Source organism: Trachurus japonicus, chromosome 16, assembly GCF_045865225.1.
Source record: "Trachurus japonicus isolate A0001 chromosome 16, Traja_1.0".
In the NCBI taxonomy this organism is placed as follows: domain Eukaryota; kingdom Metazoa; phylum Chordata; class Actinopteri; order Carangiformes; family Carangidae; genus Trachurus; species Trachurus japonicus.
The window spans coordinates 31,760,757-31,788,159 of record NC_140922.1 but is presented as its reverse complement, the minus strand read 5'-3'; the positions used below and the strand labels follow the sequence as shown (position 1 = coordinate 31,788,159).

The 27,403-nt window shown below is 39.8% G+C and overlaps 4 protein-coding genes across 4 annotated transcripts; 2 read left to right on the top strand and 2 right to left on the bottom strand.

Annotated features, from left to right (window-relative positions):
* Positions 1-1,456: 1,456 nt before the first annotated feature.
* LOC146972667 (uncharacterized) lies at positions 1,457-9,375 on the bottom strand. Its single transcript, XM_085803240.1, has 6 exons — positions 9,182-9,375; positions 8,336-8,471; positions 2,419-2,566; positions 2,095-2,240; positions 1,764-1,873; positions 1,457-1,607 (listed from the first exon to the last, which is right to left on the bottom strand). The coding sequence occupies exons 1-6, from the start codon at positions 9,373-9,375 to the stop codon at positions 1,457-1,459; spliced, it is 885 nt and encodes a 294-aa protein (XP_085659366.1).
* A 2,313-nt stretch (positions 9,376-11,688) lies between these two features.
* LOC146972666 (uncharacterized) lies at positions 11,689-12,896 on the top strand. Its single transcript, XM_085803423.1, has 3 exons — positions 11,689-11,890; positions 12,185-12,529; positions 12,748-12,896. The coding sequence occupies exons 1-3, from the start codon at positions 11,818-11,820 to the stop codon at positions 12,750-12,752; spliced, it is 423 nt and encodes a 140-aa protein (XP_085659549.1). The 5' UTR covers positions 11,689-11,817; the 3' UTR covers positions 12,753-12,896.
* Positions 12,897-15,266: 2,370 nt separating this feature from the next.
* Positions 15,267-20,642, bottom strand: mettl6 (methyltransferase 6, methylcytidine). Its single transcript, XM_085803077.1, has 5 exons — positions 20,210-20,642; positions 19,340-19,474; positions 17,007-17,177; positions 16,027-16,168; positions 15,267-15,526 (listed from the first exon to the last, which is right to left on the bottom strand). Exons 1-5 carry the CDS (start codon positions 20,513-20,515, stop codon positions 15,372-15,374), a joined length of 909 nt encoding a protein of 302 aa, XP_085659203.1. The 5' UTR covers positions 20,516-20,642; the 3' UTR covers positions 15,267-15,371.
* A 292-nt stretch (positions 20,643-20,934) lies between these two features.
* eaf1 (ELL associated factor 1) lies at positions 20,935-27,403 on the top strand. Its single transcript, XM_085803078.1, has 6 exons — positions 20,935-21,224; positions 23,793-23,887; positions 24,077-24,213; positions 24,451-24,623; positions 25,328-25,549; positions 26,961-27,403. Exons 1-6 carry the CDS (start codon positions 21,122-21,124, stop codon positions 27,008-27,010), a joined length of 780 nt encoding a protein of 259 aa, XP_085659204.1. The 5' UTR covers positions 20,935-21,121; the 3' UTR covers positions 27,011-27,403.

Below are 27,403 nucleotides of genomic sequence, written 5' to 3'. Positions count from 1 at the left end.
ATGTTTGCAAAACATGGCAATTGTCCAACTATAAGACAACTGTAATTTGGTAAAAATATAGCTTCTATATTTTTCACTAATGGCCATAAGAAACCAATGTTGATGCTGTTGGGACATCAAAGCATCAGCAGGGACCAGGATGACTTCTGCCATGTGCACCACAGAGTTTGGGTTATGGTAATCAGGGTGTGCCCTGCTCAGGAAGTTACATAACAGCGTGGAGTCAGAGGTAGTTGTCAGAGACCTTGATGTGAGGCCCGGCACCGGACCTCTTTGGACCTTTTCTCTTTGACTTCCCTCTCTGCTTCCTGACGGCAGGATGAGGAACTGGGACGTGCTGTTCTTTTCAGGGACAGCTCACGAACTCAGGATGCAACGATGCTCCACTATGCTCACTATCTAAATTCATGAACTTACATTGATTCGCACTAAAAGCACTGCACTTTGGACTTATACTGTACATGATGTCGCTGGGTACTGTCATTTGTAATTTATACTGTCCCCTGCTTGTATTTTTCATGTGGTGTTTGCATTGTATACTTAGAGAGCAAACCAAGACAAATTCCTTGTCACTTGTTGACATGGCAATACATTTTCTGACTCTGACTCTTTAGTCAGGAGCGGCTAATCCAGGGAGACTAGCAGCACATCGAGAAGCTTTACTGTTTAAAAAAGTTAGAGATCATCACACTTTACAATGATGATGTATGACATGAGGGTGGAAAATGAGAGTATGAGGCAGAATTCAGATTTATGGCGAGATTGTGGAGAATACTTTAAACTTTGGGGTAACCTTGGATTTAAGGATATAGATCTGAAGGCATATAGATCTTTGTCCTATTTGCTTATGTGTAGTTTTTGTTTTAGCAAATAATTTATTGACATTTTCTTTACTGTATGGCAATAAGCGTCACCCTCCACTTAGTTAAAAAAAACCAATAGACCATTGCCTTCACATTTATTTATCATATAATTACAGCAATAATTTTTTTGTATACATGATGGACACTGCTGTCTCCTGAGAGAAAAAGAAGCAGTAAACCTACAAAATGACAACAATTTCAACCTACACAGGCAATGTACTGCAAACTCAAAGCCAACTTTATTGCCATGCTTCTATAGAAGTTGAACTCTTTGGAAAAATACTTTGGGAAGATGCATTATATGTTAGAATGCTTGCTGCAAAGCCTTTGCAAATTCCTGCCTTCGTTATCTTAGAAATACATTTCACTGACAGAAGGGGTAGGAGGTACAAAAATATCAAAATAACAGTCTCTAACGCCCTCTAGTGGTCATCGGGAGTCAGTAAATGTTTTGTGTTTCACTGTTAGCAGGTCTGCATGTAGAGAAAAGCACACACCATGAAACTGAGTCTTACTGTAATAATGAAATCATTCAAATCAACAAGAGCAAGAAATAAAATATATACACGTTTGTTATCAGAGTCCAGTTGACGTCAGATAGAGACTTTCTTCTCACACATCCATCTGTAACGGTTCTGACAGTTCTCAACGTTCCAAGTGTTTGAGTATGAATTGCTACCGTCAACATATGCACACCTGCAACTCGAACTTGAAATCGGACATGTCCACTTCAGGTTCTGGTATCTACAAACAACACAGAACACATTTCATTAGATTTGGAAAGTGTGGGTCAGATCAGTGCAGAATAGTTCTTCTGAGTTGAATGTGTCTGTATGAATATGTGTGTATGTGTATGTGTATGTGTTAGCCTGTCCAGGGTGTAAAACTGTGAAAACCTGCCTTTCAGGAGATAAGTTGTTTTCATCCACCCATCTCCAAGTCCACACCCCTGTCCTGTGGCGAGACAATCCCATCCACATTTTGACAGCTCCAAAATTACATACAGCTTTCTGTTGAGAAATTATTGTGGGTGAAATGGTTCATCTATTGCGGTTAATGGTGGATAGGAAACTGGATAAAGACAGTTGAGTTCACACTGATAGCACCAGACAGGACAGGTTGGTTAGGGAAAGAGAGGACCGGACCAGATGATATTTATCCATAGGCTGAAGTTAGAACAAGCTCACATTTAAACACCATGTTAGATTTGCGTTAGGAAAGTCACAAGTACCTGTTCCTGATTATCATTTAAAATCACCAAACGAGCTGCTTTCCTCTCACAGTCTTGTTTGGCGTTTCCCCAGGTGTCTGACCTAGAGGAAAGTTGGTAACAGCTGGACTTGTATGTCTTCCATCCCTGGGGACATCTTGGGGTACCTAACAGCCACAAGTTAGGACACATTGGGATGAGATGGGATGGTACAGAACCGAACAAGATGTGTCTTGACATGTGAACTGACAGACTGAGACACCCCTAGAGTGGGAGTGTTGGTATGGCAAAAAACAAAACAAAAAAAAAAACAATAACAAAACACATGGTTAAAAGCATACTCACTTGCTTCTACCTTTGTCTGAAGTATATCTATTTGTTTTTGTAGCTGGATGACTTTATTTTGTAAGTCCCTGTTAGTGACTTGAAGCTGTCCCTTCTCCTTTTCCAGTTTGTTTTTCTCCTGAACCAGTTTTTGTTTCAGTTGTTGGTTCTCTTGATTCAGTTTTATTTTGTCTTGATTCAGTTGTTGTTTCTCTTGATTCAGCTGTTGTTTCTCGTCATTTAGTTGTTTTTTTGGCTTGATTCAATTGTTGTTTCTCTTGATTCAGTTTTATTTTGTCTTGAAGAAGTTGTTGGTTCTTTTGATTCAGTTGCTGGTTCTCTTGAACAAGTTGGTTTTTATCTTGATTCAGTTGTTGGTTCTCTTGATTCAGTTGTTGGTTCTCTTGATTCAGTTGTTGGTTCTCTTGATTCAGTTGCTGGTTCTCTTGATTCAGTTGCTGGTTCTCTTGATTCAGTTGTTGTTTCTCTTGATTCAGTTGTTGGTTCTTTTGATTCAGTTGTTGGTTCTCTTGGTTCAGTTGTATTTTGTCTTGAAGAAGTTGTTGGTTCTTTTGATTCAGTTGTTGGTTCTCTTGATTCAGTTGTTGCTTCTCTTGATTCAGTTGTTGGTTCTCTTGGTTCAGTTGTTGCTCCTCTTGATTCAGTTGTTGCTTCTCTTGATTCAGTTGTTGCTTCTCTTGATTCAGTTGTTGGTTCTCTTGGTTCAGTTGTATTTTGTCTTGAAGAAGTTGTTGGTTCTTTTGATTCAGTTGTTGGTTCTCTTGATTCAGTTGTTGCTTCTCTTGATTCAGTTGTTGGTTCTCTTGGTTCAGTTGTTGCTTCTCTTGATTCAGTTGTTGCTTCTCTTGATTCAGTTGTTGCTTCTCTTGATTCAGTTGTTGGTTCTCTTGGTTCAGTTGTATTTTGTCTTGAAGAAGTTGTTGGTTCTTTTGATTCAGTTGTTGGTTCTCTTGATTCAGTTGTTGCTTCTCTTGATTCAGTTGTTGGTTCTCTTGGTTCAGTTGTTGCTTCTCTTGATTCAGTTGTTGCTTCTCTTGATTCAGTTGTTGCTTCTCTTGATTCAGTTGTTGCTTCTCTTGGTTCAGTTGTATTTTGTCTTGAAGAAGTTGTTGGTTCTTTTGATTCAGTTGTTGGTTCTCTTGATTCAGTTGTTGCTTCTCTTGATTCAGTTGTTGCTTCTCTTGATTCAGTTGTTGCTTCTCTTGATTCAGTTGTTGGTTCTCTTGGTTCAGTTGTATTTTGTCTTGAAGAAGTTGTTGGTTCTTTTGATTCAGTTGTTGGTTCTCTTGATTCAGTTGTTGGTTCTCTTGGTTCAGTTGTTTTTTGGCTTGATTCAGTTGTTGGTTCTCTTGTACCAGTTGGTTTTTACCTTGTATCAGCTGTTGTTTCTCGTCACTTAGTTGTTTTTTGGCTTGATTCAGCTGTTGTTTCTCTTGATTCAGCTGTTGTTTCTCTTGATTCAGCTGTTGTTTCTCTTGATTCAGCTGTTGGTTCACTTGATTCAGTTGTTGGTTCTCTTGATTCAGTTGTTGCTTCTTTTGATTCAGTTGTTGGTTCTCTTGGTTCAGTTGTTGGTTCTTTTGATTCAGTTGTTGCTTCTCTTGATTCAGTTGTTGCTTCTCTTGATTCAGTTGTTGGTTCTCTTGGTGGACTGTATGATGCACAGCAGGCCAAAACTGACTCCAACCAGTCTGTACATTTTTGACGCCCCTGTAGATGAATGAAAAACATGCATAGTATTTACCATAATTCTATTATCATCAGAAAAAATGCTGTTTTGCATGCAGGCCATCGCTGTATTATCATCGCTGCGTTATCTCATCCACTGCATTCACATCCACACGAAATGAAGTTGACTAGAAGCAGATTGTTTTTAATACAAATGTATGAGAAGTTAACGCTTTTTTAATTTTGCAGCACTTCTACCTCAACTTAAACCGTAAGGGAGGAAAGGAGTAGGCTACTACAAATGTGTATATTCACTTCAGACAGAGGCGGTGTACCTTTCTATATACTAAAGGGATAATTTCAGAGTCATCAAAACGCTTTAGGAGTTCCAGGGGGGGTCCGGCTGGCAACGGATTTTCATATAATGGCAGCGGATAGTGCTCACTTTTGAATCGTCCAAAACACACTGGCTCTGTTGATGTTTTGCGCATGCGCAATATTTGCTGATGTTCGTTCGTCTTTGTAAACCATTGGATGTATGATGCAAACACGGAAGAACATCTTGCAGCAAATCTTGCGCATGAGCACAAACATCAACAGAGCCACTGGGAGCTACTACTACAACAAGGCTAAAAACAGAGATCAAATATTCTTTTTCAAAACAACTTTTTCATGTCGCAGCTTCAGGACATTTGGGTCAGTACGGACGAGCAGTATGGAGGTATCTGGATGTTTCAAGTTCCTCGTGCTGTAAACTGACATTTACTGCTCTTGGCAATAAAAACGGTACTGATTCTGATTCATAGTGTGTGTTTTGGACAATTCAAAAGTGAGCACTCTCTGTCGACATTATATGAAAATCCGTTGCCAGCCGGACCCCCCCCCTGGAACTCCAAAAGCGTTTTGATGACTCAGAAAGTTCTCCAAACCCTTCCTTAGCATGACGGTGAGTAGAAAATTGGTGAATTATCGATTTTGGGTGAAGTATCCCTTTAACAGAAAATAATGTGATGAGCCAGAGACTGTCTACAGTGCCACGCTTTTTAAATATACACACTATCACACCTGATTACATTGGAAGTGCTTTTAAACAAAAGAACAACATGAGCTAGAATTGTTAATTAAAATGAATTTGAAAATAAAGAAATAAAACAATTGAAGTAGTAGTGAAATACTTAATACTGAAGATTAACCAACCCGATTGGGAATCCTGTCTCCTCTCCTCTTGATCCATCCTGTCAACATTTGGAAAATTCATATAGTGTTGTCTCTCCATTGTCTCTGCAGCAACAGTGTTGATGGTCAGTGAAGAACTCTATTATGTTGGATGAATATTCTCTGCAATATATTGACTTCTCGAGACATATGGGCGTGCAAGATCATTGGTTCCTATGTAAACCGAGTTATGTCATTCACCACAAATAATGAAAAACCCCCCCCCAAAAAAATATCGTGCAAAAAATCTGATGACTAGGACAGACAGTATGACCAAAAATGGCGAACTTGTTGATTTCCACATTTTATTAGTTTTCGCTCTTTCTTTGAAAGAAGGAAAGAACACCCTTGCAGGTCTTATGTGACTGGTATTCAAGGTAAGGTAATTTGTAATCATGTAGTACTCCAATATAAATTAAAGTCAGTTGTACTTTGGAGTTCCCAATTTACCAATTCCATACATGTATAGAGGAAACTTTTTATTGCACAGCTTTATTTAGTTCACCATTTACTTTACTTTACTTACTAGGGCTGCACTCAGTAAATCCACTGTAATTTCCTTCTCATTCATGATCCTCACGTACATTGGCCTGCCACTAGTAATGTCAGATTCCAGAGTCGTCCCTTCCATATTTCACCAGTGTTAAAAAAAACCAACAGCAAATTTATTGGTTGCACTTTAGGAGCAGTCTGGGGCTCTACCTACCTACAGTACCTTCCTCTTTCAAAAGTATGAGGTACTTTTGGTAGTGTGCGTTTGGTCGTTATGATAAAAACAGCAGCCACGTACAGTCATGATGTTGTTGTCCCACAATGACTTAAACTATTTTTGTGCCACCACGCAGGCGACAGTCTGAGCCACAGTCTGTCTGACTGTCTATCTTCCTGTCCAGTTCTAATGGGCACGATATCTTGGTAACAACGTAATGGAGCTTCTGCAAAATCTGGTATAATCATTCACTCAAGGAAGAAGTGATTAGACTTTGACGATCAAAGTTTCTAAAGGTCAGTGCGGCCTCAAAAATCATGATTTTAGCCGTGTGAATGCAAAATCATGGGAATCTCTTCAAGTTTTGCACAAATGCTCCAATCAATTATTGCAATAGGAGGACACAGCTGGTCACTATTTATACATTTGGCTGTACTGTGTAAGACTTTGGCATATATGCTTTGCTTTGTCAGGTATGAGAAAAAAAAAAAACACTCCTATATTAGAGAAATGATTTTATCAAAATGATCAAATTCAAATTTACTGGCGAGATCTTTTTCTCTTCATAATACAAGTTTACACGGCACGAGGAAACAAAGCCCTGCTGCGCATTTCTGAAAGTGACTGATAAACAAGACCATCTGCAACTATACAAATACTAGTCATGTGCTTAAGTGTCGAGGCGTCAAAAGCTGCTGCAATCATCGGAAGCTAAAAGTAGTACTGGTGGTGCATGCTGCTGGTAGCACTCGCAGCAACCTGCTCTAGTTCAGTTTCCTTTTGTGAGGGTCAGACGACCGCAGGGGGAGAGGATGAAGCCACCTCTGTTAAAGCAGCAGAATTAGCCTCTCTGTATATACACAACAGTTTAGCCATGAAAACAGACTCTTAAAACCACATTCACAAATGCTTGTGATATCTATCATTACAATGATGATGTATGACATGAGAGTATGATAGAGGCAGAATTCAGATTTATGGCGAGATTGTGGAGAATACATTGAACTTTGGGTTAACCTTGGACTCAAGGATATAGATCTATATGCATATATATCTTTGTCCTGTTAGATTATGTGTAGTTTTTGTTTTAGCAAATAATTTATTGACATTTTATTTACTGTATGGTATTGTGGTATTATTTGCGTCACCCTCCACTTAGTTCATTTCCTTGTTTTCTCTGCCCATCTTTAGGGGCCATCACAGGGTCTATGATAAATAAAGGTCTAAAATGTTTGCCTTAACTTGGATTTTAAATGGAAGTATAACATTGTTAAAACCTTCAGAATGAAATAACCAGTAGACGTACCATTGCTATCACATTTATTTACAGTGATCTTTTTTGTGTACATAATGGATATTGCTGTCTCCTGAGAGAAAAAGAAGCAGTAAACCTACAAAGTTACAACAATTTCAACCTACACAGGCAATGTACTGCAAACTCAAAGCCAACTTTATTGCCATGCTTCTATAGAAGTTGAACTCTTTGGGAAAATAGTTTGGGAAGATGCATTAAATGTTAAGTAAATTGAATGCTTGCTGCAAAGCCTTTGCGAATCCCTGCCTTCGTTATCTTAGAAATACATTTCACTGACAGAAGGGGTAGGAGGTGCAAAAAAATATCAAAATAAGATTCTCTAACACCCTCTTGTGGTCATGGGGTGTTAGTACATTTTAGCAGGTCCACATGAAGCACACACACCAGTCATGAAACTCATTCAAATCAACAATAGCAATAAAGGAAATATTTGTACATGTTTGTTATCAGAGTCTTTCTGAGATCAGATAAAGACTTGCTTCTTCTCACACATCCATCTGTAATGTGCCTGACAGTTCTCAACGTTCCAAGTGTTTAAGTATGGATTGCTACCGTCAACAGATGCACACATGCAACTTCCGGTCCAACGCATCCCCCATCCCAATTTCCAGCTCCTACAAACAACACAGAACATATTCTGTTAGATTTAGTGTGTGTGTGTGTGTGTGTGTGTGTGTGTGTGTGTGTGTTAGCCTGTCCAAGGTGAAAAACTGTGGAAACAGTGCATTGCCTTTCAGGAGATAGCAAGTATCCATCCATCCATGTCCATGTCCACGCCCATGTCGATTGTGAATAATGGAAATACAATCCCATCCACATTTTGACAGCTCCAAATTTACGTACAGCTTCCTGTTGAGAAATGATTGCGGGGGAGATGGTTTATTATCCATTATGGATAAAGACAGCTGAGTTCAGACTAACAGGATAACGCCAGACATGGGGAAAGAGAGGACTGAATAAGCTCACATTTAAACACCATGTTAGATTTGCGTTAGGAAAATCACAAGTACCTCTTCCTCGTGATCATTAAAAATCACCAAATGAGCTCCTTTCCCCTCACAGTCTTGTTTGGCGTTTCCCCAGGTGTCTGACCTAGAGGAAAGTTGGTAACAGCTGGACTTGTATGTCTTCCATCCCTGGGGACATCTTGGGGGAATTTCTAAGGAACATTCACAAGTTAGGACACATTGGAATGACATGGGATGCTATAGAACAAGACAGAATGGGATAAGATGAGTCTTGTATTACTGACAAACTGAGACATCCCTAGAGTGGGACTGTTGGTTTGGCAAAAAAACACATGAATTAATAAGGGTTAAAAAACGTACTCACCTGGTTCTGGCTTTAGTATACTATCTATGTGATTCTGTAGTTGGATGACCTTCTCTTGTAAGTTTCTGTTCGTTAGTTGTTGTTGTTGGTTCTCTTGATTCAGTTGTTTTTTGTCTTGATTCAGTTGGTTTTTCTCTTGATTCAGTTGGTTTTTATCGTGATTCAGTTGTTGGTTCTCTTGGTTCAGTTGTTTTTTGTCTTGAACCAGTTGGTTTTTATCGTGATTCAGTTGTTGGTTCTCTTGGTTCAGTTGTTTTTTGTTTTTAAGAAGTTGTTGGTTTTCTTGAACAAGTTGGTATTTATCTTGAAGAAGTTTTTTTCTGTCCTGAAGAAGTTGTTGTTTGTCTTGCACCAGGTTGTTTTTATCTTGAAGAAGTTGTTGGTTCTCTTGATTCAGTTGGCCTACAAGTTGATTCAGTTGGTCTCCCTCTGAATGCATTACGTCTTCAGTCGACTTGTTACCAACTCCAGCTAGAAAGGGAAAAGGAGATGTTTGTATTTTAGTTTCTGTTTCACACACACACATGCTGAAATCTGTAATGTTACTTTTTTCACAGTGCCTTGTTGAAGGCGGTGGATGATACTTACCAGCCTGTAGCCGAAAAGAAACATTGAGAGTGGACTGTATGATGCACAGCAGGCCAAAACTGACTCCAACCAGTCTGTACATTTTTGACGCCCCTGTAGATGGTTGAAAAACATGCATTGTATTTACCATAATTCCGTTATCATTAGAAAAAAAATGTTGTTTTGCATGCAGGCCATTGCTGTATTTTTCTTTTGCAACGCTTTTACCTTAACTTAAAGAGGGAAGAAAGAAGTACTATAAATGTGTATATTCACTTTAGACAGAGGCGTTATACATTTCTATAAACATACTAAACAGAAAATAACTCAATAATGAGCCAGAGATTCTCCACACTATCACACATCACACTAACACACCTGAGTACATTGAAAGTGCTTTTAAACATAAGAAAAACATGAGCTTGAATTGTTAAATAAAATTAATTTGCAAATAAATAAATAAAATAAATGAAATAATAGTGAAATATTTAATTCTGAAGTTTAACCTACCTGACTGGGAATCCCGTCTCCTCTCTGCTCCTTCCGTCCTGTCAACATTTGGATAATTGATATAGTGTCTTCCCTCCATTCTCTCTGCTCTGCAGCAACAGCGTTGATGGTCGGCAACAAACTATATTATGTTGGTTGAATATTCTCGGCAATTTAGTCACTTCTCCTGTGGTGACATGTGGGCGTGAAAGATCATTGCTTCCCATGTACATCGAGATACAGTATGTCACTTAGCACAAATAATGAAAAAAAAAATCTGATGACTACGACAGACATTATGACCATAAATGGATGTATGTGCCAACTTCTTGATTTCCACATTATATGAGTTTTCTCTCTTTCTTTGAAATAATAACAGAACACCCTTGCAGGAAGTTACAATGTGTAATATGTAATCATAGACTCAAATATCAATTAAAGTCACTTAGAAGTTTCCAATTTTCCAATTTTATACAAATAGGGGAAAGTTTTTATTGCATAGCTTTATTTGATTCTCCATTTTCTTCACAATTCTATTTATAAAAGAAACAACGAGCCGCTAAATATGATGCAGGCAAGCAGAAAGTTTAGGGCTACACACTTTAAATCCTCTGTAATTTCCTTTTCATTCATGATTCTCACACACATCGGCCTGCCGCCTGTAATGACAAATTCCAGATTCTTGGAGTCGCTCCTTCCACATTTCACCTGTGTTAAAAAAAGAAGCAATTTTACTGGTTGCACATGCACAAGTAGATGAAAAATTTACTTATTCTGTCCCAAATTTTAGGGGCAGTCTGGAGCCCTACCCACCTACCTACCTATCTTCCTCTTTTCAAAAGTATGAGGTACTTTTGGTAGCGTGCATTTGAGCACGCACCCATGTACAGTCATGCCACAATGATTTCACGTCCTGTATGTGTGGTACTTCAACTATTTTTGTGCCACCACACAGGCGACAGTCTGGGCCAGTCTGTCTGTCTGTCTATCTTCCTGTCCAGTTCTAATGGACACGATTAGGGATGTCACGATTACTTGATTTCACAATTAATCGTGGTATTAAACACCACAATTATTTAATCGTAAAGGTTCCTAAATATCTTCATTTCCCAAAATAGATTATGTCGGAACCATATCGGCAGATGTGCTCCAAAATGAAGGTAAATGCACCAATAATGGTCCATTTATTTAACGTAACATTGAATTGGTAGAAATTTAAATGTTAGTGTGTCATTTGTATTTAAAAAAACACACAAAATAAAACAAAAAACTATTAAAATAAACATAACATTTGGTATAGATGACAATTTATGACCTGAATATTTCAAACGCTTCCCCTGGGGGGTTAATAGTTGGTCATATAAAATAGATACTTGAAATATTTTGTGTAAACAATGAGTAATGTAATTATATTTTGACTATCTTTGATTTTACACATTTATAGTGTTGTGAAATGAATTAATCCATAATAATCGTGAGAACCGTAATACCGTGATTATTTCTTTGACAATAATCGTACCAAGAAAATGTATGATCGTGACATCCCTAGACACGATATCTTGGTAACAACGTTATGGAACTTCTGATAAATGGTCAAAGTTTTTCAAGGTCACAGTGGCCTTAAAAAGAATCATGATTTTAGCCTTGTGAATGCAGAATCTTCAGAACCCCTCATGGGAATCACTTTAGGTTTTGCACAAATAATCTCTAAAGGTCAAAGAGGAACTGCTTAGGCTTTTCAAAAAAATGGACAGAGAGGAATGTAGAGTGAAAATCAAGGTTGAAGCATCCAAAAATAATTCAATACAGACTCACTCAGGCACCCCACCTCAGATGCCAGAAACTGCTTGAATGACTAAAATTGCACTTTGTTCAAGAGATCAAGAGAGAGTGGCGAGTGTCTAGTTTTCATAGACAACGGAAACACACATACACACTGTACAACAAAGAGAAGATGTGCAGCCTCCGCCCACACATCAGCAGACACACTGATACTTGCGACAACAGAGTGTATGAGATACTTTCAATTTAACCACTGCCATTTTTACCTCGTGTCGTGGTCCTTCATCTTTACTAGTGTTAACGTCCACTGTGTCTGTGGAGAATGACTTGGCTCTCTGGACCTACGGTGCTGATGCTGCTGCTGCTGGTGACTATGAGTGTGTCACAGGAAAGAGGTTGGTAAACATTTTCTGATTTATCAGCTTCTTTCACGTATTTGTTTTCTCCTTTCTTCTATTAGAAGACACATCTAGCCGTTTACTTCCGTTCCAATGGTACAGTAGACCACAGTATATACCGATGTCAACAACTGTCATCCGACAAACACGACAAGAAACAAAATATAGTAAATTAAAAGTTTCTGAAAGAATAGAAAAGTTCAAGTAATTACTTTCAGCAGTGAATCTATAAGATGAAACATGACTGAAACATTTTGTTTTTTCTTTCTCCTTGTTCACTTTGTGCTCTAGAGTCTGTCGAGGTCCATACACAGAAAGAAAGAAACTTAACTCCAACCAGAGGTTCATCAGTACAACTATCCTGCGCGGCTGAGTATGACTTGGAGCGATGCGGGCATGTGCACGTCGTATGGAATAATGTTTCTGCAAATGCTCCACTGACTGACCCCAGGAAATATCTAACGACAGTGAGTGAGACCGAGTTTGAGACCGAGTTTGACTTCACCATGAGACGCAGACAGGTCGTGATGGAGATCCTAGACCTGACCAGAAAGGACACTGGTGCATATCAGTGCAAGGCTGAATGTGAAACAGGAGAGAGTGGGATTGGACATATCATCAATATCAGAGTCAGAGGTATTCTCACTTTTACAGAGCACTTTTTGTACCTAAACTTCTACAATTCCAAGGTTTAAGCATCAACAATGATTGATTTGAATTTGATATTCAAGATCCCCAGAGGATGCATCCTGATGCCTATACTGTCTCAATGACCTGCAGCATTTATATTAATACATATTTTTTCCCCTGAACTGTAGTCTGATGCCTTGTTCTGCTGTTACCTTCTTTCACAGGATGATCAGCTGGCCGAGATGACTGTTTGCAAAGGATTAAAACGCTCCCACAAGACGATTGCATCAAGTTTCACAAAGATTCATTACTTATTTTCCATTCTTATGCTTCATCTGTGTCCCTGCTTGACGATCTTATCCAAAATCCAAGCAGGACCAATCAATTATTGCAAGAGGAGGACACAGCCGGTCAGCCGTACTGTGTAAGACTTTGGCATAAATGTAGTTATATGCTTTGCTTTGTCAGGTATGAGAAAAAAAATAAACACTCCTATATCTGAGTTTTTCTTGTCCTCTAACAATTTCTGAAATGATTTGATCAAAATCTTTTTCTCTTCGTAATACAAGTTTACACGGCACGAGAAAACAAAGTCCTGCTGGCATTTCTGAATGTGACTGATAAACAAGACCATCTGCAACTAACAATCAATACAAATACAAGTCATCTGCTAAAGTGTCGAGGCGTCAAAAGCTGCTGCAATCATCGGAAGCTAAAAATAGTGCTGGTGGTGCATCGCAGCAGCCTGCTCTAGTTCAGTTTCCTTTTTGCTACTGTTTTGCGAGGGTCAGACGACCGCAGGGGGAGAGGATGAAGCCACCTCTGTTAAAGCAGTAGAACTAGCCTCTCTGTATATACACAACAGTTTAGCCATGAAAACAGACTCTTAAAACCACATTCACAAATGCTGGTGATATCTGCAAAGCAATTGACACTATAAGCTGCTGTATATCCAAACTGTTGACCAAAAAAACCAAGCCGCTGTTACGTAAGTGGAGCTGTTAACCAAAAAACCATGAGCACTGATCTGGTTCAACCGCAAACATGCTTTTTTATATCGCTGCTGCTGAGAAACTGTTATTAATGTGATAACCATCGAGCCCAATGTCTAAGGTACACTTCTATCTCAGTGTTCTTACGAGTGGAGGGCTGAAACCACGGGACAGGAAACAGCAACGCGCGGTGTACGCTGCAGCGAGACTAAAGGGGGGGATATCACACCTCATCTTCTCCTGTACAGGTTTTTTTTTTTTTTAGCTGTGTTAAAGGGTATCGAGTACAGTTTGTTTAAACTACTCAACTGTTGTACTCTACAAATATTTTGTCTCTTTGACCCTGATCTGAGAGGTGTTTGGTTTGCAGCTTTGTTTGGAGGACTGGCCGAAGACATTCAGCAGATATTCATGATCCACAGAGGGCACAATAACCTAATGGTTCACCTAATAGGTTTTAATACTTGCATGGATTAGAGTTATGATGGGGGAATGTGTTCAGCAGGAAGCAGCATCACATTCAGAAAAGTGCAAAATAAGAATAACTTAGAAGAAACCAGGAAACATCAATGTATAAAACTGTAAAAAACTAAAACCTACTACATCAGTGAAGTAAACGTGACAGGATAAGCACAGCACAGAGCTGAGCTGATACTAGGTCACACCAAAGAAGGGCAACCAGAACTAGTTTATGTGAGAATTGAAACTAAAAATAATGATGCACTTTAATCAATGTGATAGTTGATCTTTGGTTAATTTCCTTCACATTTCAACCTGCTGCTACAGACTGTGTAATCTCAAGAGTAATACGAAAATTGTTTGTTTCGGAAAACTGTCTTGTGGGTATTAGAGTCTGATATTTCTAATATGATTAAGAGCTTCTTGTTAATCCAACAATCTGAACAGAGGTTTAGCGTAAAAACCATCATCACAACTTTCTGCATTGCTTTGCAAATTAACCAAAGCTTTTGTGCACTTTGCAACCACTGACCACCACTTTTTGTTAAGTGGTGATGAATCAGACTGTAACTCACCAACGGCGCCCTGTTCTGGATGATGTGTTTAATGAGAAACCAGAGAAGAATCGACATTAACAGATTGATTCATTGTCCTTGATTGAATGTACTTAATTCAAATGTTTCTAACATGTCTGGTCTGTCTGCATGTATAGTGGGTGTAAAACAACAACACTTCCTATTGATGTCAAGACACATAAAACCACTTAAATGTCTATTTAAAGTCAGAATGAACATGATAGTTATCTTATTGTGTGGTTTATTAAAAATAAAAAAAATAAAAAAAACTTTGACCACAATCTGGAAGTGAAACTGTGAGCAAGCTTCCTGAAATATTTGTGTATGAGTGTTAAATGACAGTTGAGCAGTTTCTTCCTTTGTATAGATGGTGAACTATGTGTATTTTTTGGATGTACACATACATAGTCATCACATGAACTCAGTATCAGGGGAAACAAGGGGTAGAGAATCTATAAAACTGGAGGCAACAGAAACATTTGTTTGTTCCCAGGAGATAAAAGTCCAAAGGCACCTGAGCAAAGTTTTACGAAGGCTGTGAAACGTAACTTCAAACTGTTCATTATTTATTCAGTTCAGGATTTTGCTGAACCATCCCGGTCCTGTTGGCAAGTTCAAGATTCCCAGTACAAGAACGGTCTTCAGCTGATGATGATGAAGGAGCAGCTCCGAGGTTTTAATACCCACCTGCATCTAGAAAAACCATGTCAGCTAGCAGCATCACAGCTAGGTCACTGATTCTCTCTGTGGTCATCTGGACATTTCAGTCTTATGTTTCTCCACATCTGGAGAGGCAGTGATAGTCAAAAGGCAAAAGGGACATCAGGAGCTCTCTGATTGGCCAGGCTTGGTGAATTTGCTCTGCAGGAACACCCTGGGAACACACAGCCCCTCCTTCTTGTTGACCGTCTCTCTCAGGACGTAGTCGTTGGTGACGCACTGGAAGCCCGTCTCCTCAAAGAGCTCGGCCAGGAACTCTGAAACACCACGGGAAGAGAAAACTCAGAGAAAGGACGGGATATGAATTAAAGACACAAAAATCTGCTCTCTATCTATCTATCTATCTATCTATCTATCTATCTATCTATCTATCTATCTATCTATCTATCTATCTATCTATCTATCTATCTATCTATCTATCTATCTATCTATCAATTAGTCTGTCTATCTATCTATCTATCTATCAATTAGTCTGTCTGTCTGTCTGTCTGTCTGTCTGTCTGTCTGTCTGTCTGTCTATCTATCTATCAGTCAGTCTATCTATCTATCAGTCAGTCTATCTGTCTATCTATCTATCTATACACATTCAAGTGATTTACTGTCGTTTTTATATGATAGTTCTAGTACAAAACTTAACACTATCCATCTGTCTATCTATCTATCTATCTATCTATCTATCTATCTATCTATCTATCTATCTATCTATCTATCTATCTATCTATCTATCTATCTATCTACATTCAAGTGATTTACTGACCTTTAGAGAAGAAGTACGACCTGGTTCCGTCTTGACGAACGTAAAAGTTCTCCCCCAGTTTGCTGCCGGCTTTAAATCGCAGCATGGCGTGGTCGTAGAGGCCGTAGTCCCTGAACAGGACGATGCCTCCGGGCTTCAGCACCTTAAAGCCATGTGTATGTTAACAACCATTACAATAAGTTCATATGAAAACCAGCACAGACCAGTGTTGTGACTGACAATCCTGCAGCTACATTAAAAACCCTTGTATGTTCCTTGTGAGCTACATAAATGACTGTGTATTTTAGGAAGAGGAAAATTCCTGAAGTTAAAGGAATAGTTCACTCAAAATTGAAATGTCACTCATTATCTACTCCCCCTCATGTGGACTAAGGGCTGGGAGAAGTTTCAGAGTCCTCCGTGGCTTCTCTGAGTTACAGGGGGTCTCGGCGTAGCACTGCATGTCCATATGAATGACGGTTGCAAATGGATACCAACTGTCTTCGTAACAAAAAGACACACCAAAAAACATCCAAATACCTCCATGCTGCTCGTATGTAATGTCCGTCTTGTATTGAAGCCCCAAAATGCGAAATTGTTCCGAAAAAAAATTAAATAAGTCTATATTTCAAGCTTGTTTGTAACGGAAGCTCCTCTTCCTGGTCCGTCCAAATCTTGCGAGATTTGCGCCGGCGTCAGTAATCACACTGACTAGCAGCATGGAGGTATTTGGATGTTTTTTGGTGTGTCTTTTTGTTACGAAGACAGTTGGTATCCATTAGCAACCGTTATATGGACATGCACTGCTACGCCGAGACCCCCTGTAACTCAGAGAAGCCACGGAGGACTCTGAAACTTCTCCCAGCCCTTGTTAGTCCACATGAGGGTGAATAGATAATGAGTGAAATTTCAATCTTGGGTGAACTATCCCTTTAATAAGAAAAGACTGAATCCTGCAGCGGTTCTTTCCACCCGTCTGCCTCTGTCTGCTCTGCTCTCACCCTGCTGATGTTGTGTAAAGCCTGCTTCATCTTGTCGGGGTGCACGGCCGACAGAACGAAGATGAGAGTGACGACGTCCACGCTCCCCTCCGGCACATTTGACCCGAGGTCGTCTTGAGTCAAGTCACACTGGAAGGCACTGCAGCGCTCGGGGCAGTACAGTGGGTTTTGCTGTAAAGAAAAAGCATTTAATTTCAGACTGTTTATCATTTATAAACATCCATAGCTGTGTTATTACAGTTTTTCTCAATCGCTTTGGTGCTATTCTCACATCAGAATGAAAGTTCTCATAACTATTAGTTCAACCTCCACAACATGTAGTCATTTGTCCACATCGTAGTAGCAGTTTCTCCTTCCTCTGAACAAATTGCAAATGCTTTTGGACATGTATCAGTTGCTCTCATACAATTCTCTGCTGTTTTACAACATTATCATTTGTTTATGTCATGTCAGTCAAAATGAACTATACTTTTGAACGCTGAATAGTCTTTCCCTATAAAACTAATAGTCCTCATTTCATTGCTTGAGTCATTACATACAAAATTGTTGAACTAGTTTTCAAAATCTGTCAAACTAATTTTAAATGTTGGGAGAAGCACTGTGAATTCAATGATTCAAACATTTAGAGTAAGGAACAACAGGTAGTATGGTATTGGACAGTAATTCAGCACTAAACAATCTGCACTGCTGTCATTGTGTCAGGCATTACTGTAAGATACAGTGGGACAAGAACTTTTTTACATTTACATTTAGACTTAGAGCTTCACTAGAGAACAGATTTACTGTATTGTAATGTATTACAGCAACCACAGTAAAGATGTCCCATCTTTACAGTACGGTACTGTACTACAGCATTTTACAAGTAGGAAGCACTTTTACAGTATTGTACACTACAGTAATAATGGTTGATGCAGTACATGTACTGTACATTACTGTAATTTTACTCTGCATCACATAGGATTACAAGACAACCTCACAGAGGTGGAAGAGACTGAGCCCATTACAAACAATGGCATAAGGTTGAAAGAGATACAATGTAAGGATGACATTACTGTATCTTTGGGAATATTGAATCTGTTTCAATCGCTACAATTGACAGAGTGATGTAGATGAAAATGTGACTGGAACGTCTGGATGTGCAGGAATGATTTACAGTACTCTGTAGGTTCAGTTACTATATGTACTGCCACATTGTTTACGTAAAGTTGTACCCAAAGAGTGTTTCTTATGTTTGTTGTAGATGACTGTAGTGTATTTTTCCTTTGCACAATGCTGTGAACAAATCAGAATTGCAAAGAGCATATGCAGTAGAAATGTGAAACATACATTATTCAGTATCTCCACTAAATACAGTAATGTGTAACTTTACTGTAGTTTTCACATGGCTGTACAAGTAGTATATAGTGCTGTCTGGAGCATTTTCAGGTATCATCACTTTTTGCATTGGAAAACACTTAGAGAATAAAGTGTCCTAATGAAAACATGACAAAGCCATTTGACTATCTTGTTCATAAACGATGGTGTCAGGACTTCTCATTTTGACGACACTGACAGTTTCATTGACATGAGTACTTGCTTTTGAGGGATGGACTATCCATTTTGAACAAGTGACGCTGCTTTTGCAGGTCATCCACTAGGTTTTGCAGTTTGCAATAATTGTTCTGAGAAATGCACTAACTGTTGTGCAAATGTTAAGAGTGATGTGAGAATAGCACCAAAGCGAAGTGTGAGGGCTGATTGATGGAGGGGTCTGTGATTTGTAGATAATCCTGAATAAACATCTTAAGGAACTGGTGTTCCCATTATTTCATTTGTCAGGGAATGTGTTACCTTTTTGTCATACTGTTAAGTATTTGGGACACATCATCACTGATGATTTGTGTGATGATGAGGATATGTACAGGCAACGGCGTATTTTATATACAAAAGCCAATGTGCTGAAACGTAAATTTTTCTGGTGTTCTAATGATGTTAAAATTAATCTCTTCAGATCTTACTGTACCCCCTCAAACTTCAGGTTGCCTATAACGATTGCCTATGAATTTTGATGGGAAAACCTAGGTGGTGCAGTGCGAGTGAGTTATTCTGTCAAGTGCGTGTAAATACTTTTCATGCTCTGTTGCGGAAATTGATGTATAAATTAATCTGTCGACTGAATGACACACAAAATTCTGTCTTAATGCTGTTGTCCAATCCTGGACTCAGTGCTGTGAGATACCAGTCAGCCATGTGGAAACACTGGTATGACTGTCTCTTTTAAATTTGTATGTGTGTTGTTTGTCTTTTTTGAATGGACCTTGAGTCTAATAATAAAATTCTATCTAAAATCTTACCTTGACGAATTCGACAGCTCGCGGTGAGAAGTCACAGGCGTAAACAAAGATGTTGAGGTCGTCCTCCAGCAAAGGGAAGATACAGTTTCCTACGCCACAGCCGGCCTCCAGCAGCACCAGCCTCTGGGACTCAAACTACACAGCAGGGAGGGAGGACAAAGACTGAATCAGATCATGCATAACTCTTTTTGTCTGACTCTGTCTTGTCTCTGTGGGGAACTTCTTTGCTGATTGAATTTGGATAAGACCAAGTTGAATGACTATTTTTTCCCTTAGACAAAAAATTTAATTCAATGTTAAGGGTATGTAAATATGGTAAATAGCTACACAATTTTCTAGTAGATGATCACAAGGCTCCAGACTGCCTCTAAATGGAGGCATTTTGTAAAATGTAAGTAAAATTTCCATCTACTGACACATGTATAACCAGTAAATTTGCTGTTTTTTATTTACACTGGTGAAACATGGAAGTGGCAACTCAAAGAATCTGGTATCTGTCTTTACATGTGTGAGGATGAGGATCATGAATGAAAAGGAAAGTGAATATGTGCCCCTAAATTTTCTGGTTCCCCGCGGATGCAGCTGCAGTAGTTGGTATATGCTATATGATGAGGTGCCTGTTCTCTTCCCTGCCCTATGAGGTTACTATTTCGGTTTTTGTATGTTTTACTGTGTTGCCTTTCCCTTGTATGTGTATATTTATTGATTTTTGACTGTATTGTACAGGTCGTGTCTTGTGTTCTATGTTATCCTTGATGTATTAGTGAGTGGTCAACTTTGACTGAATGTTTTTACTCCAGGAAGAATAGCCAAGCTAATGTGCTGGTGCTAATGGAGATCCAATAAATAAATAAATAAATAAATAAACACCTCTCTGCAGGCTTTGAGGTCCTCAAACTCTCTGGTGGTCCAGTGTCTGTCCTTGAAGAAGTTGGTGGTGTTTCTCTTGTAAAACAGGTCCCAGTTCTTCTGCGCTTCTTTCTCCAGCTTCATCTGCTTGAAGCCGGACACCAGAGCTCTCTCCCCGCCGAGCCGCTCCAGCTCCTCCTGGGTTAAAACTCTGGCTGCGGAGGTTTTAGTTTGTCCCGGGACAGACCCCAGCTGCTCCTCTTCCTCTTCTGGAGGTGGTGTGTGTTTAATATCCTCTGGGAAACTCTCATCTTTTGACAGCGCCATTTTAAAATCTTTTTAAAAAAACAATGATTGACTCTGTTTTTCACGAAATATCACGCGAATTTACGTTAACGAAAGATATTTTGACGATAAATGGAACTAAAACTAAGTTAATATGTAAGAAAATGTGAGCGGCTACATCTTTACACACATTTCGCGTCCATCTTGTCCGTCGCTTTAATCCATCCGTGTAGTGATTGCAAATTAGTTCCGTTTTCTAGCGTGGGGTGTCAATATTATCAACCGACCGTTATATATTGGATGAAAATACATATTATATTAATAAAAAATAATTAAATAATGTAAAAACTATTTTATTTGCTAACAACGCTTATATTTTTCAAGTGAAAAGTGAAATCCGTAACGTTTCATTTCACAGTCGGACCCAAACCCGGAAGAGGCGTGGCCGATGACGTAAGGGATGTTGTGCTAAGTGTTAGCCGCAGCAGGCTAACTTTGTCCCATAGTTGGGCTGTAATTTGGACTTCTTCAAAGTTACCGGACACAACCGGAGCACGTCGGACCAAACCAACCGCGGATAAATGTGATTTATTTATTTTTTAACGTGTTAGTCAAACAAATAAAACACAAACACGAACAACCGGAGAGATGAACGGGAGCACGAACCCGCTGCTGGACAAAGAGGAGCATGTTTTGAAGCTCGGGGAAAGCTTTGAGAAGAGGCCGAAGTCTTCCTTTCACACCATCAGATGTGAGTGTGTCAACAAAAACATAAGAGAAAGACAAAACGTGTTAAAACTGATGGTTAACCCTGTGTGGGATTATGGTCTGCTCACATGGACAGGCAGGATGTCTGTTACACAACCAGAGCCAATTATGTGGATAAGTGCAGTCTGGTCATTTGCATAGAAAACATCATCGTTACACCCACTGCGTTTAAAGTTTCAGGCAACTTTCACTTTTTAAAAAAAATGTAGTTTGTTAATGTTTGATTTATTATAGTTAGTAGTTAAAGGAAGGAAAATTTATTTTATTTAACCTTTATTTAACCAGGCAGAATCAATTAAGAACAAGTTCTTATTTACAATGATGGCCTGACAAGAGCTTCTTGAGGGGGGGGGGGGGGGGGCGTGAGGGAGAAAAGATAGGTTAAAAGACAATAGCAAATATGCACAACTATACAAACATTCAGCAGAAACAAGGCATAAAAGTTAATAACAAGGATATTCAAGCATAAAAGACAAGATTTTTACAAGCATAAAAAGAGTGAATGTCTGTTACAGATATTACAGGATTCTTTAGAGAGCAGTGTGTCACAGAAAGTGGCCTAGGCCGACGGCGGTAGGTATGGGCATTCAACAAGCAGAAACTGAAGAAAAGGGTTAAATAGTTGAATAGTTAAATAGTAGGGAAGCAGCTGCAAGAATCTGTAAAAAGGTGTGAGATGGCGTCTTTGAAGGCCGGGATGGAGATGAAGTTATCCAGTTTAAGGTGTTTTTGTAAAGCATTCCAGTCAGAGACAGCAGCTGACTGGAAAGATGCAAGGCCTGGTGTAGATCTGGTTTTAGGAGTTGTTAACAGAATGAGATGGGAGGACCGAGTGTTGTATGTGACAGGAAGTCGGTGCAGCAAGCAAGACAGGTAGGGGGGTGTTGTACGTTGAAGAAGGGTCTTGTAAATGAGAGTGAGCCAGTGGATCTGATGGCGGGTGTGAAGTGAATAAAGCACTACTGCTGTTAAAACAGGTTAAATACACAAGTCTGTGTTATTATGCCAAAATTTTAATGCTGTTACTTGAACATTCCTTGAATATTGTGCACTATAATATTGTACATGTTCTTCTTTAGGCCAGGTGTTAGAGATAGATAGATCAGTTTGTAGAGATTTCGTGACTTAGATTTGTCTAATTTCAGTGCTCCAGATTCCCCCTAAATCAATTCATCATTTACTTCATCTCTTGTGCAACCAGTATATTTACTGTTTTGTTTTTGTTGTTTTTACAATCAAATAATCTGGAATCTGTCATGACACAAAGCAGGCCAAAATGTATGAGGCTCATGAATGAAAAGGAAATGTGAATATTTGCTTTGCAAGTTGATTTGTGCCCCTACATTTTCTGTTTGCGCTCCTAAAATTTTAGGTTAGGGGCCACTGTGCTCCGAGTAAAAAACAGTTAAAGCAGATATCAGTGGAATGTTTTTGTTAATATAAGTCCTAAATAGTCCTATTTTCCGTCAGCAATCACTTACATGAAGTATTTCAGCCTAAACACGAGTCTCTCCGTCACTCTGCTCTGCTGTAACCCGAGGAGAAAATTTTCCTTGTGGGATACAAGTGTTATCCAATGAGGGGAGAGAACGGCATGAAGGGCTGTGTGTGCAGCCAAGGGATGCGCGTGAATGTGGTGACGTAGCACGAGGACCAATTGATGCCTGACAAGGGCGGGGGCTGCTAACTCATGGTGCGTTCAAAGAAACTCGTACTTTGTGTTTTTCCTTCCTGTGAAGTCATACCAGTTCGATCTGGTACGAGTTCACGGGTCGGAAGTTACGAGTGGCCGTTATAGGGAACTTTCACAGACAACAGGACGGTAAAAACACGAGCTACGGGTTACCTGGAACGCTACCAAGTCGTAGTTGTGACTTGAAGCTGTAACTTACGGTTTCAAAAGCCTGCCTTGAACACAGCATTAGCCGAAACGGCCGTGAAGCTGATATCTGCTTTAATCTGGAGCCCTGAGTTTCCTAACTAGGGTTGCACAATTAATGGCAATGCAATCGAAATTGCAAAACCAAGTGCAACATCCTAAACGCAGTTTAAATAAATAAATAAAAGTGATGTGTTAAGCATTGGCAGAAACAAAAAAGTGTTTCTACAGAGACGCCCTGGAGAATAATTTATATTCACAAGATGTGAGGGGACATGTTTGACAAGAACCAGCCAACATCACATCATCAAATTGATATTTTTTAAGTGAAAATGAAGCAAAAAACTAAAACATTCACACTGAAGTTGCACATAGCTGGATTGTATTTATGTTGTAATGTGCAGTACTTTGGGCAACTGAGGTTGTTTTTAAATGTGTTATATAAATATCAATTGAGTTGAGCTGATGGCAATTACAAACGCCTGCCCATATAAACATAATCTGAAGTTTTTTGTGTATTGTGCAGCCAAAATCCTAACTCAGAAACTCAGCTCTGATCAATTTGCTCATCAAATTGTGTTTTTCTAAGGCACAGATAAGTATAGTGGTAAATTGTTGGTTGTAAACCATCTTTTGATCCCTATTAAAGATGTTTGTGTCCTTCTGTTCCAGATGACTTCAAACCTGCATCTATTGACACAAGCTGCGAGGGAGAGCTACAAGTTGGCAAAGGGGATGAAGTTACTATAACGTTACCTCACATTCCGGTAAAACTCCATGAAAACAATATTACAGATGTTTTTTTTAACACTGTTTCCTGGTTGATCTTGTCTCGCCTGGTAAAACTGGGGACTTCATTTATATTAATGAATCAAAACGACAAACATTTTAATTCTAGAAAAGTCTGGAAATCAAACATAGATGGAATATGTTTAGATGAACTGCTTCTGTTTCAGGGCTCCACGCCTCCCATGACCGTGTTCAAAGGAAACAAGAGGCCGTACCAGAAGGACTGTGTCCTCATCATCAACCACGACACCGGGGAATTTGTACTGGAGAAGCTGAGCAGCAGCATCCAGGTCAAGAAAACCAGGTGAGACGTCAAAGCCTGTTGTCCTGCTGTCCTCAGGGATCTTACATATAGATGTGTAGGTTGTCTTTTTATTCATTTATTGTGGACCTATTATGGTTTTTATATTGTGTTTTGTTTTTTTTATTCTTAAACGGACCACTTTTTGTTATAAGCTATGAATCTAGACTTAATCTTTGAGCCTCTGTTTGTACATTTTTCTCACTATTTAACATTTTATTGTGTGTTTGTGTGTTACAGGGCAGAGGGCAGCAGTAAGATCCAGGCCCGAATCGAGCAGCAGTCGGTCCGGTCCAGCCAGCCCAGCTCCCAGTTCCGGGCCCCCACCAAGCCAGGGGCCGGGGTCAAAACGTCCCCCTCTCCTTCGAAGGATAACCCCTCGCCAGAGCCCCAGCTGGACGACATCAAGAGAGGTGAGCAAACTGAAACCCACCTCTTTCACAGATGAAACTTAAAGGGATAGTTCAACATATTGGCAAATTGGCCCATTGCCAAAATTGCTATAATATAGTAGGTTTGTTACATTTATTTGTCAGTGCAAGCTGTTTTTAGAACGGCAGAGCAGAGCCGTGAGCTGCTCAGAGCTACGCTACGGAGGCTCATGGGATTTCTTGGTTTCCCTCATCAAACTCATCAAATACACAATCCAACAACTCCACAACGCTCTGGTGGACAAGTTGTGACCTGCACATTCACCACGCTATGAGATAATAACACAACGTTACCAGACAGAGTTGTTTTAGAGGGAAATACAGAGACTGCTTGATGAAAAACTGTCCCTGAAGGCAACACACATCAGCGGTTTTGCATGAATTTCCCTCTAAAACAACTCTGTGTGGTAACGTTGTGTTATTATCTCATAGCGTGGTGAATGTGCAGCTCACAACTTGTCCACCAGAGCGTTGTGGAGTTGTTGGATTGTGTATTTGATGAGTTTGATGAGGGAAACCAAGAAATCCCATGAGCCTCCGTAGCGTAGCTCTGAGCAGCTCACCGCAATGCACCGACAATTAAAGGTAACGAACCTACTGCTAAGACTATAGGGATTATGGCCAATGGGCCACTTTGCCAAAATGCTGAACTATCCCTTTAAACGTCCTCCACCTGTGTTTGTCAGAGCTGCGAGCGGAGGTGGAGGTGATCGAGCAGATGAGCAGCAGCGGCAGCAGCAGCTCCTCCGACTCGGCCAGCGCCTCGGGGAGCGGCGACGACAGCAGCAGCAGCGACGGCGAGCACGACGCCCCGCGACCGCTCAGCCAGACCTCCCCCAACCGCCACCACGTGGCCAACGGGGGGGCCGACCGGCAGCAGGGCAACAACCAGCTCATGAACACGCTCAGTAAGTCACCGCTGTTTCTGGATGCTGTTACAGTTGTTATTGATTGTTTACACACATTTTCACATAATTTTGACAAGATGAGACTACTGTAACATTCTTCGTAGTCAAAGACTTTGTTCTAGTCTAGGTTTGAATCCTTCCATTGACATGCAATTTTGGTGATCAATGCATTTTCTTTTCTCATCATCATTATGATCACTGCTATATATATATGTGTGTGTGTGTGTGTTTGTGTTGTGTGGCCTCTCTCTCTCTGTTTGGCTTCTCTCTTTTTGGTGTCAGTCCATCACTGCCTGTTATGTTGCCCATTTTTTGCTAAAGCTCTGATTGCTAATTGTAAAACTGTGTGACAGGTGTTTACCCATGTTATGAGTCAGTGTGCATAGTAGGGAAACTAACTTTAGAATTTTGAATAACAGTGTGTTACTCATGAAAACAAGAGATTTTCTTCATGAAAATTGTGCCAAATGCAGAGAATTGTGTGTAGTGTTTTGAAAAAAGTGTGTTATAGAACTGCAAATTGAGTGTAAAGCAGGAATTGTGCTTGTAGTTTAGCAGACTTGGTTCAGGGGGTTGGTGCATAAGTTAGATGTTAGATGACACAGAAATTGTGTGTAAACAATCGAGAAAAACTGTAAAGGGATACTTCACCCAAAATCGATAATTCACCAATCACCTACTCACTGTCATGCCAAGGAAGGGTTTGGAGTCATCAAAACGCTTTAGGAGTTCCAGGGGGGGGTCCGACGGTTGGCTACGGATTTTCATGTAATGGCGGTGGATAGAGTTCACTTTTGAATCGTCCAAAACACACACTATGAAACATCCAGATACTCGTCTGTACTGACCCAAGTGTTCTGAAGCCACCACATGAGAAAGTTGTTCAGAAAACATTAATGTGATCTCTGTTTTTAGCCTTGTTGTAGCAGTAGCTCCCAGTGGCTGTGAGAGATGCGCAAGATTTGCTGCAAGATGTTCGTTGGATGTATGATGTAAACCCGGAAGAACATCTCACAACAAATCTCGTGCAGGCACTGGGAGCTGCTGCTACAACAAGGATAAAAACAGAGATCACATCACAACTTTTTCATGTGGCGGCTTCAGGACACTTGGGTCAGTACAGACGAGCAGTATGGAGGTATCTGGATGTTTCATAGTGTGTGTTTTGGACCATTCAAAAGTGAACTCTATCCGCCGCCATTATATGAAAACCCGTCACCAGCCAGACCCCCCCTGGAACTCCTAAAGAGTTTTGATGACTCTGAATGTTCTCCAAACCCTTCCTTGTCATGACGGTGAGTAGATGATTGGTGAATTATCGATTTTGGGTGAAGTATCCCTTTTAAACCAGGGTCGGAGTAGAAAATAATTGATTTTTGATGATGAATCTTCTTCTTTTTCTTCCTCACAGGAAACGACCTTCAGCTCAGCGAATCAGGCAGCGACAGCGACGACGACTGACTTCTCCACTGGTCAGTCTCTGCCCACACTCCTCCTCCTCCTCCTCCTCCTCCTCCTCTTCCTCCTCCTCCTCCTCCTCCTCCTCCTCCTCCTCCTCTTCGCCTGGTTCACTTGCTCCGTTGCTGTGGTAGCTGACCCCAGCTGTATATCTTGGGTTGACTGTATTTTTTTTTATTATTATTATTATTTTAGTATATCCTTTAAAAGCTGGCCAGCCTGGAACTTTAAGAGTGTATTTTTTATTATTAGATGTATATTTTGTTTTGTATAGCAGCAAAACTTTAGGAAAAAGAAACTTTTACTTGAGAGGTTTGGAAGATTCTATATTAGAGTGCACATACATATTTTCTGTACGTAGAGCAGCTAGTTTTATCTACTTGTATCATCTGTTTT